We start from the raw sequence: 11,331 nt of genomic DNA on the forward strand, positions 1-11,331 counted from the left end.
AATATAGCTATATATTGACTATGGCAGCCACTAATTAATCATCATTCCGTAAATTAAAATTGGAACAGTGTGTTAAACAATATTTCTAGTTCATTTCATCATCATAACTTAAAATCGGTTTACAAAACTTTGATACATGCAAATTTATCATTTATATAAATATAAGTGGCCCTATATCATCACCAATATTTATCAATGGCTTCAAACTGGTTGTCTCAAAGCATTGTAACTTTCTTTCTTCTATCCATTTGGAGCTTTCATCGTGTTCATTGTCAAAACAACATATTCACAGTTTCTCAATTTGGTGCCATTCCTGATGCCCAAACAAATAGCAAACAGGTACAACTGAATGAATTCATACTAAGCAGATAAAGAAGCATTGTCCACAACACAACTGCCATAGTCTAACATTTGCGTACAATTTTCTAATTCTTTTTTTCATACACGGTACTACATCCATCCATGAAAAATATTATTCTCATTTTTTATTTTAGATTTTCAAAAAAAAAATAGTCGCATTTCAAAAATGAAAAGTATTTCATACTTTACACATTTTTCTCCTTATCTCTTACTTTATCAATTTCTCATTAAAATCCGTGTGGTTAGCTTTTTCAGGTCCATAATGATGTTGTGCGTACCACCTCCTTTTAATTTAGGGTTGTGATATCATTGCAGGCTTTTATAAATACATGGAAAAATGCTTGCGCTACTGATGGAGGCACAATTAGTATTCCAACAGGAAATTATCTGCTAAGTGATGCTGAATTCTTAGGGCCATGCATAGGCCAAACCAATTTTGTACTAAATGGAACCCTAAATGCTCCTATTGTTCCTACTCCCAAACTTGATTATTGGATCATGTTTCGCAATGTCGATAGCCTCTCCATATCTGGCACAGGCACATTAAATGGAAATGGAGACTCATATTGCCATATTGGAAATCCAAACAATCCACCATTATAACGGTACATCATTTAATTACTCCTCTCTGTTAATTTACACTAATCTCATTTTTATCGTTCATCCATGATTAACTGACACTCTTAACTTTTTATCAAAATTTAAATTTACAGTCATTGAAGCTAGAGCATGTGAACAATGTGACAGTGAGCGACATAAATTCCATGGACAGCAAAAAAATTCCACTTGGTGGTCCACAATTGCAACGGCGTAACCATCAGCAACATCAACGCCACCGCTCATGCCGACAGCCCCAACACGGACGGCGTCCACCTGGCAACCTCAAACGACATCAGAATCTCTGATTCAACTGCATCTCCATAGGAGACGGAGTGAGCAACATGAATGTGACAGGGGTGAACTGCGGGCCGGGCCACGGCATCAGCATCGGGAGCCTAGGAATGTATCCCGGGGAGAAGGAAGTCCGGTCAATTCGGGTCTCCAATTGCAATTTGACCAACACCGATAACGGGCTGAGGATCAAGACATTTGGGCCTTCTCCACCGGGCCTTGTTTCGGACGTCCATTTTGAGGATATTAGGGTGAATAATGTGCTAAATCCGATCATCCTTGATCAACATTATTGTCCAAGCGGGAAATGTAGTGGTGGTGAATCGAGAGTTTCTATAGAAGATGTGAGTTTCATCAACATTCGTGGCACCTCGGGTACACCCGTTGGGGCAAAGTTTGACTGCAGCAAATCGCAGCCTTGCAAAGGCATTGAATTGACGGGAGTTAGCTTGACTTTCAAAGGAAACTCAACCACTGCACTTTGCTCTTCAGCTGATGTTAAATTTTTGGGATCGGCTAACCAAATGCCTTCGAGTTGTTAAGCACTAACGGATCCGGAGAGTGGACCGGACAATAATAAATAAAGTATTTAAATAATTGTTTTCAAATATACATTATAAATTCTATTTCACGCGATAGTTGATTATTATGAGTATTCATATGCACTAGAAGACCCAATAATCTTTCAATTGAGATCACCTATGTCATTTCCTACTTCATCTCCTACTGCATACACACAAACATGATATGTGATGGCGTACTCACCACATCTATTGTTAAGGGAATCATGTGAATACCATAATACTGAATGTCATATATATTTTCTGCCCAATTTTAAAAATTAATTGAAAGACTAATTGTTCTCGTTAAATTTACATGAGCTGAAAATGTACCAACTTACCACAACTACTAGTTTTGTACATGATCCAAAAATTCAAACTCCAAATATATAATTTGGCAATCGTATAAAAAATTAAAACAAATACTAACAAATTTGTGATATTGAATGCTGAATTAAATAAAAGTTGGGGTGGAAGTTTGTGTATTAATTCCTAATGATCGTATTCGAGTATTATTTCATTTTGATGATTTTGATATAGAAACAGACTTTAATCCAAGGTGCATTGAGCTATATACTTATCATGATATTTGAATGGGCTGAGCCGATTGAAGCCCGGCCCATTTGGTATCCGAGGGAACATGTTAGGGTTTAACAAACAATGGAGTGAAATCAACTTCTCTCTCTAAACCCTTCTCTCTAGATCACTCCATCTCCATTTCTCAACCACCTCTGCAAATTCCAATATGGCTAACGCGCAGAAAGCCGCGAATGTGCTAACGAACATAGCGCGCGCCGCCTTCGCCGTCGGAATCGGCGGTGCCGCGGTCAATTCCTGTCTCTACACCGTCGACGGTGGCCAACGCGCCGTGATCTTCGACCGTTTCCAAGGAGTCAAATCTGATACCGTCGGCGAAGGAACTCACTTCTTGGTCCCTTGGCTTCAGAAACCTTTCATCTTCGACATCCGCACTCGCCCCCACACCTTCTCCTCTATTTCCGGTAATTTATTTTTTCATTTCTGTTAGTTTTTTTTTTTGTTTCGTAGTTTTTCTTTACTTTCCGCTATAACATTAGTTGATAAAGTAGTACCTCGATCATTAATTTTTCTATTACTCTAATACGATTTCATGCTTTAGTTTAGGTTTGACAATCTCTATATATTTCGATGGTTACTAAATTTCTCTGTGAATATGAAGGCTTACAATTGGATTCCATGCTATTTTATGAATAATAAAGTGTTATTATCCGTTTTATTGTGTAATTTTGTTGAATTTTGGCCAGTATGATGGAAAATATTTATGGCTGAAACGTTTTTTCCTCACATTAGGCACAAAGGATTTGCAGATGGTTAATCTGACACTGCGTGTGCTATCTCGCCCAGAGGTGAATAAGCTTTCCGATATTTTCCAAACCCTAGGGCTTGAGTATGATGAGAAAGTCTTGCCATCTATTGGCAATGAGGTTCTGAAGGCTGTTGTTGCTCAATTCAATGCTGATCAATTGCTCACTGAGCGGCCCCATGTTTCTGCTCTTGTGAGAGAGAGTTTGATCAGAAGGGCCAAGGATTTCAACATTGTTTTGGATGATGTTGCCATTACACACTTATCGTATGGTGCGGAATTTTCAAAGGCTGTTGAACAGAAGCAAGTGGCCCAACAAGAGGCAGAGAGGTCTAAGTTTGTGGTCATGAAGGCAGAGCAGGAGAGGAGAGCTGCTATCATTAGGGCTGAGGGTGAAAGTGAGTCTGCTAAGCTGATTTCTGATGCAACTCAAGCTGCAGGGATGGGATTGATCGAGCTGAGGAAGATTGAGGCAGCCAAGGAAAATGCAGCGTCCATGGCCAGGAATGGGAATGTGGTTTATCTGCCTAGCAGCAACAACATGCTCCTTGGGGTTAATCCTGCACGTTAGATATGAGGTATGGTTTATTGATGTCAGCATTAATGAGTATTTTTGGTTCAGTTGATTTTGCGAGTGGGTGTATTAATGATTCACTTGAAACATATCATATTGGTATGCCTTTAGATGAGATACATGCATTGAAGTTACTTATTCAACTTTGTGAGGCCATAATTCACTTAATTGCCTTTGTTCTTTTGATTTGCCATGTATTAACTCTATAGAATTGCACGAGTATGAATATAGTGGATTCATGATTGGTTAGTTGTCAAATGAGTCTCATTGTCATATAGCTCCTCAGAAAAATAAGCATTTGATGCTTCAAGTTTTTTGGTGTATTATCTTAATATGCTTACATTGATAATAGTATCAATATAAACCTTCCTGTTGAGACACGTGAAGATATTTCTATTTATGTGGATATTAATCACCGTTGAGATGAAGATAACGTTCACTTCCGGGCTTTTGTTATTAAATAAATAAATTTATCTTTGCTGTTCATTATGCTAGACTGGCCTCCATAACTTCTTTTCTAATTGACCTCTTCCATTTCCTCTTTGTTGCATGGTGTTGAAGATTGCTGGCTTTGGTTCCATTGTTTTGGCTTCTTCGGGAGATATTTGAGCTTTCGATTTGCAGATTCTAATGCCGCGATGAGTTGTAAGAATGTTTAGGATCCAGATGAGCTATAATAAATCTAAAACCATGCCCCTTTTCTCTATTCTTGGAAATTCTAATCATCTGTCCTCGTTAACTGGTGCACTACCTACTTATCTCAGTGCTTGTTACTAATGATGATTCATATCTTCTGGTTATTACGAGATGTGGTTTCTTCTTCTTTTTATGCTTTGGGATTGCTTCATGTTATTCCTTTTCCTTTTTATATTGTTTTACTCAACGTAGATTTGCAGAATAATTAATAATAGCAGTATGCATGCACTTTTTTAGCTCTTTGGAGTTCCAACCCATTTATGGATGGGGAAGGCATACTTTCTTCCCCAAACTCGGTTCAAAATTGCAATTCATCGCCGTCCAGTTTTCCCTCTTCCTTTATGCCTATTTTATAATTTTATTATTTATAATAATTTTTTAAATCAAAATTTCTCTAAATTTTATGTTGTCCTAAACTTTTTTTAAAAAGTCATGCGAGCTCTTGCTTCAAGAAATTAAAGCTTGGTTTGAAAACGATGAATGTTTTGACATATTCCACAACCATCCTCTGACGATAATAGCTACTCCACAAACTCCCTCAAAATTCAGCATCGTCGATAAATATTGGACACTAGCCTATATACTAGTGCCAGTTTAATGTTTCTCTCATCAGAATGTAGGAAGTTCAAAGTTTGATTTCTTGAATAATGTTATGAGTGATGAAAACTATAAAGTTTTGGTCGTCAAGAATTTGAAGATATTTTTATTGTTACAAATTGGAATGTTGGTATGCTAAGTTTTGGAATTGTTACTTAGATCAAAACTCATTGGTTGAATGCAGTTAAGTACTACTTCCTTTGTCCCATAAAAATGTGTAATTTCCATTTTCGTTCATGCCATTCTTCTCATTTCTCTTACTTAAACAATTTTGTCTTAATTCTCGTGTCATATCTATTGTCCATATTTTTATGGGACGTAGGAAGTATAAGATAATGAACTTGTTAGACAAATGTTTTTGTTACTAATACACTCTTAAACAGCCACTCTCACACTAGCACATTAAAATGAAACAATGATCTAGAGCTCACAATCGTTAAAAAAAACAAAAAAAAAAAAAACAGATGTAGAGAATTTAATTTTAAAAGCATAACCCCAGATAGAAAATTACTCCACATTCGAAGCTACAGTAACTTCTCATAACACACGCAAGCCACAGACCTTTCAATCTCAAAGCAAGCGTAAATCAAGATTTCCTCTTTATTTTTGTCTTAAAAAACAAATTATTTGACACTCAACTCATACATATTTCTCATGTCTTTGCCTCGTGGAGTACTAGACAACATACTTAATATGGAAGGACGGGTAGCCTCAGAAGGTGATTACAAGGTAGGAGGGATCCATATGTAGCCGTGAGTTTGAACGTAACCCACCTTTTCCAACAGTTGATCTGCTTCTGCAGGGCCTCGGCTTCCAGGCTTGTACGGAAGGGATTTGAACTCCCCTTTATCAATCCGGTGTAGAAGGGGTGTGAAAATCTCCCAAGCAGCCTGTACATCGGTTATATTAATATGAGAAGTTCGAGTAAATGCTGTGAGGAGTAGAAATCTAGTGTTTACCTTCAACTCATCTCTGCGGACAAAATGTTGTTGATCACCTTTTATGCTGCATATAAAGATATCAAGATAGCATTTATAGTGAATGAAGAAGCAAAAAAAAAACACTAAAGAAAATGTATAAATAGATCAGATAAGCATACGTGTCAAGAATTAGACGCTCATAGGCTTCAGGTATGACAACCCCTTGGTAGCGTTGCGTATATGACAAGTCGAGTTCACTCTGAGCAGTTGACATTTCCAGCCCAGGCTGCTTCACCTGCATCATTAGGAAGAAACTAGAGTTCAGAAAATGGGAATAACCAGAGCTCCAATTGCAGCAAATTAACATCACTGAATGTAACTTGCCGTTAGTTTCATGTATATTGCCTCTGAAGGTTGCAGACGGATGACAAATTCATTTCTTCCTTGCTTTTGACCTGCACACAAAATTTGACTAAGATTATTGGAATCAAAACATTGACCCTCAAAATTTTCACACCATTGAATTGGCAGATCAAAGACACTGGACGGATTCCATGTTTTCACTACTCCTATAGATGAGTATTCATAACCACCAACCATTTTCTTATATGCTATTAGGACGAAGCAAACAACAACCAGTTCCCCCAGAGAGGAAATTCATTTTTGATGTTCAGTTTCTTACAGTCACACATAGAAGAAGTAAAAGTTGCAAGGATGATGAACTTAAGAATTATATACCATACATTAAAAAAATAATATAACACATACATCTAAAGATATCACCAGGAACATCCTTGAATTGTACCCTTATTTCAGCTTTTCTTGAATTTAAAGCCTTTCCTGCCTTGAGTATAAAGGGCACACCTACAGCAAGTCAGTAAATGATGTAATCAGAAATTCTATTTTCAAGGTATACTTATCCATTCATGTAGGAAAAGAGAGAGAATATCACAAATTTTATTATTTGTGGCTACCTTCCCATCTTTCATTATGTATATGTAGAATTGCTGTTGCAAAAGTAGGAGTATTTGAGTCGTCTGGAACTGTTGGATCATCCTTGTAGCCTTCATATTGTCCGAGCACCACCTCTTCGTCTTTGATTGGAAGAACTGATTGAAGAACCTGAATTCCAACTAAATGATTAGCAAGAGACGAGCTAACGATCATATGCAGGTAGCTGAGGTTAAAAGCCAAAAATGAAGCTTAGGAACTTAAAATAGAAGTCAAAGTGCATCTTCAACTTTGAGTGTTCTTGCAAGAAGGAAATTATACAACCAATTAGGATTTATTATATCCTACCTTCACTTTCTCGTCCCGAATATGCTCAGGTTTCAAGGAAACAGGTTTCTCCATTGCAACAAGGCAAAGGACCTGCAAGTTTTATAAAATTGTGAAGTCTCGATCTAGGTAAGTGGAAAGCAGATAATTTAACTGGTTCACCACAAAGCATTAACAGAAACGTAAATGCTCCCTTCAAAAAGAAAAGAAGAGGACAGGAGAAGAGGAGGCACATAGCAATCAGGTGAATATGCATTACGAATCTTGTTTTAGATAAACTCATGCCTTTTAAAGTAATTCAATAAGAATGCTCATGTATTATGAAGTTGACACATACCTCATGGTTGGGCTAACATTGAACTACTAAAAAATACTCTTTAAAACAATGAAACAAGCAGTAAAATTCTATATTAAAGTATTACCTGCAATAGGTGATTCTGGATAATATCGCGGATAATTCTGCAAAAACAAGTAAACTACAAGTTCATCAATCTGTGACCAAAGCAAAAGGAAGAAAGCATAATTTCTTCAACCATAATTTATTTAAACTTTTGAACATTTCACAAGTTGAAGAGCAAGGTTTATTTTCAGAAATAAAGCATTTGGAGCAGGGAGTGAGCATACCCATATTGGTCGAAATATCCACCACGTCCCTCAGTTCCAAAATCTTCTCTGAACACAATCTGGGGAAAGAAAAGTCAAGCTTGCGTCTAAAGCCAGAGGAAAAATATTGCAAATTCTCATTATAAAAACATAAGCATATCACCTGTACGTTAGCAATGTTGTCACGATTCCAGAGGGGTAAAAATAAGCGATTTGCAAAACGAAGCACCAACTGCAGAATTTCGTAAGATAAAAATTCAATTTACTTCTAGAATATAATCCTCCATATATAGCACATTATTGAACTGATTTATAAGAAAATTAAGGTAACAAGCATTACCAGATTCTGCACCAATTCCTTTCCCAGATAATGATCTATACGATAAATCTGTGGTTCTTCAAACAATTCACCTATTTGTGAGCTTAGTTCCTCAGCTGATTCCAAATCCTTTCCAAAAGGCTTCTCAACAACAACACGAGTCCATCCACCAAGATCAGCTGAAAATAATTACACTAAAGACTTATGGAAGTGTCTAAATATAAGGCATGCGATGCAGGAAAAATAAGAGGTTTTCAATCATCTCCATACATAAAGGAAACACAATGAACCAACGATCTATCCCAATGCTAAAAAACAAGGAAGTGGGTCAACTAGAAGTATTTATGAAAAATGAAGATGGAGCTTCTTGAGAGCAATGATTCAAGGAAGGAAATGCAGACAAATGAGCTATCTAGAACTAGGTAGTAGTTCCAGAGATGATACATACATTTATTCATGCAGTAACTCTTGATCATTCTGCAGACTGGCGGATAAACAGACGGTGGAAGTGCAAGGTAGAAAAGCCTACGGGATGATCCTTCTGTACTTTGTTTTGAGAACTCATGCTCAGATATTGCCTTGTCTAGTGCTTGGAACCCTTCCGGAGCATCATATGAACCACTCACATATTTAATCTGCAAGCAAAAAATTGTCAGGCCATGCTACAGACTCGTTATCCTATATGGTTAAGCATAAAATAAGACATGCAAACAGCAATCTTACCAACAATAGAAAGTTTTCGACATCTTCTGTGCCATCATTACCATGGGGAAGATACCTACAGCAGTTAATTTAAGAGAAATGAATCCAAAACGCAAATGTATACTTTGCTTCAGTGACTGATGAGATAACACATAGTGTTTCTTTCATTTGCATTGTATAAGGCAGTCAGACAGTGAACTTTCAAAATGATTTTCACCATAAGCTCAAACTAGAAAGTTGCGGAAATCTTACCCTCTGATACGATCTCTCAAATCATCATCAGAGATCTTGGTCCTTGCATAACCGAATATGTGAACATCATTTAATTGCAAAAATCCCTGAAATCACAATCCAAAATAACATAAGAGATGAATCACCTTCCAAGATAAAGCAAACATGAACATATATAGTAGAATATATTTATCTTAAAACAAGCAGTTCTCGGATCAACCTGGCGGTAAAGGTTAAAGAGTGCAGGAAACGTCTTCTTCTTAGCAAGATCACCAGAAGCACCGAGAACAATGATGGAGAGGCAACCAGTTTCAGGCACATTCTCATTATTATTCGCAAAAGATTCACTCTTAGCGAAAGGCCTCTTTTCACAGTGCCATTCACCCAAAGGAGAGGCCATTATAATTCACAAGAGCTGAATAGACTTTGTATTAGCAGCTCTTGATCTATCTGCACAGCAAGGACGTCAACAAATTTCAATCGTCAAATTCTAGTTAGTCGATACAAACAGTCAAATTCCAGTTGAGATTGAAAAATCGCAAATCAGTTCCAGTACTGATTCGCTATAATTCAACTCAACTGTGATCCAAACAACTAAAAATCAAATTAAAACAAAATTATCACACAACATCGCAGAGAGTAGTAGTTTGACGTGATCCAAACAGAAAATCAGCCAGTTATACGATCCCCAAAAGGTAATAGATCGAAGAAGGGACTATAATTCTGGATGATGATCAAGGATATTCAGATTGAGAAGAAGAAAATCTCACCGCAACAAAAAATGAGCAGAAATTTAAAAAGTAGGTGAAAAGATGGTGTAAGCTGCAACTGCGAATTGAGAGCTATTTATTTGATGATTCGTGGAATTGGCTGAGTTGTCGAATTGAGACTGTAGGTTGGTAGGTAGGTGATTCCAAGAGAGCTCTCAACAGTCTCTATCAAATCAAATCCACATGTAGATGCAAATTTGGTTTCCTTAAATTGAATATTCATATGGAAATTTAATTACTGGTCTAATAAATAGAAACTTCTAAAATGAAGTGTGTAGGAGTAGGACTTAATTATTCGTTATTGGAAAATCAGATCTTCTTTACACAAAAAAGATTTACAGTTAGAGGCTTAGAGCATTTCCATAGGAGAAAAGTAAACTCAGAAGCTATTTTTTCTATTTATATGTTATAAAGGTAGTATATCTTTTACAAAATAACGAGCACTAAAAAAAACACAAATAAAATAACTAACACTTTTTAACTTTTGTATGAAAAAGAGGTAAAAATATCTTTTAAGAGTTGAAGAACATTGACTTGGAGAATGAATTTTTATGATGCAAAGATAAATATGGTAGAGTTTTTCTATTTATCCCTTCTCTTGGAGATGCTTTAATAAATACAAATTAATTTTGGTGGACAATCCATAATGAAAAATAAGACTATTTTTTGTACCGGTAGAGGGGAGTAATATTTATATCATGTCAGAATTAATAAAAAAATGTCTCTACCTATTAATTGTAAACTTACTTGGACAGAAAATAATTTTAATAATAGATAACATAAATTTTAATGTACAAAATTAGTATGGTGGGATATATAAAATAGAAAAATATTTGATAATTTTAGGTGAAAAATGAGATCCACTTATTAAATATAGATATTTAACACAAATAGATTGGGCTAAACTTACTGAATTGACCAAAATGAAAAAAGAAAATTATGAACCGAGTTACTAGCAATAGGATTTAGTATTCACAGTCCATTAATTTGGAAAAAAAATACGAATAAATTTGTGATATAATAGACAAAAAGATTGTGTACAGTTGGAATCACCGTCTATTCATTTAATGACTTAATTATGGTTCGCCTATTCATAAATAGGATTCGTCACTTGCGTTTTTATTTAAACTACGCACCAAAATGTGGGTCAAGAGAAAATTATCTAATCTTGATATAAAATTATACAAAGCCCACGAAGAGTTGGGCTGGGCTAGCTGGGCCTGCTTATTGGTAAAACAGTAAGGACTGCGAAATATAACAATGCAATTAATTATTATAGTAAAGATTTTTTTAAAAGAGTATCAATAATAATTCCTCATCTGCCCGTGATTACTTGAACCTCAAGCGTTTTACCAAATGAATTACGCTTCATTGTCATTATAACAAAAATAAACATGTGCATCTAGTAAAGAGCTTGCTATTATCTATCTCCCTCAACATACTCTGTTTTACTATCATAGGTAAGCCTCAAATCAATGCTCCATCAAA

General features: G+C 36.0%; 2 protein-coding genes and 1 pseudogene across 3 annotated transcripts; 2 read left to right on the forward strand and 1 right to left on the reverse strand.

The window, feature by feature from the left end:
* The first annotated feature begins 1,301 nt into the window (after positions 1-1,301).
* On the forward strand, positions 1,302-1,793 carry LOC148930104 (polygalacturonase pseudogene; annotated as a pseudogene).
* A 657-nt stretch (positions 1,794-2,450) lies between these two features.
* Positions 2,451-4,527, forward strand: LOC148930105 (prohibitin-3, mitochondrial-like). Its single transcript, XM_089067087.1, has 3 exons — positions 2,451-2,812; positions 3,141-3,731; positions 4,289-4,527. Exons 1-2 carry the CDS (start codon positions 2,557-2,559, stop codon positions 3,722-3,724), a joined length of 840 nt encoding a protein of 279 aa, XP_088923213.1. The 5' UTR covers positions 2,451-2,556; the 3' UTR covers positions 3,725-3,731; positions 4,289-4,527.
* A 993-nt stretch (positions 4,528-5,520) lies between these two features.
* LOC148930106 (glucose-6-phosphate 1-dehydrogenase, cytoplasmic isoform) lies at positions 5,521-9,989 on the reverse strand. Of its 2 annotated transcripts, none has more exons than XM_089068968.1 (16): positions 9,844-9,989; positions 9,294-9,523; positions 9,095-9,180; positions 8,864-8,918; positions 8,589-8,775; positions 8,162-8,319; positions 7,985-8,053; positions 7,843-7,901; positions 7,641-7,677; positions 7,240-7,311; positions 6,915-7,062; positions 6,709-6,804; positions 6,325-6,395; positions 6,120-6,235; positions 5,980-6,025; positions 5,521-5,910 (listed from the first exon to the last, which is right to left on the reverse strand). In XM_089068968.1, the coding sequence occupies exons 2-16, from the start codon at positions 9,471-9,473 to the stop codon at positions 5,743-5,745; spliced, it is 1,548 nt and encodes a 515-aa protein (XP_088925094.1). In that variant the 5' UTR covers positions 9,474-9,523; positions 9,844-9,989; the 3' UTR covers positions 5,521-5,742. The 2 variants fall into 2 exon arrangements, with proteins under 2 accessions (XP_088925094.1, XP_088925095.1); XM_089068969.1 differs by lacking the exon at positions 9,844-9,989 and adding an exon at positions 9,703-9,843.
* Positions 9,990-11,331: the final 1,342 nt, after the last annotated feature.

This window comes from Salvia hispanica, chromosome 3 (genome assembly GCF_029641045.1).
Source record: "Salvia hispanica isolate PSC_SH4W2 chromosome 3, Shi_PSC_v1, whole genome shotgun sequence".
Classification (NCBI taxonomy): domain Eukaryota; kingdom Viridiplantae; phylum Streptophyta; class Magnoliopsida; order Lamiales; family Lamiaceae; genus Salvia; species Salvia hispanica.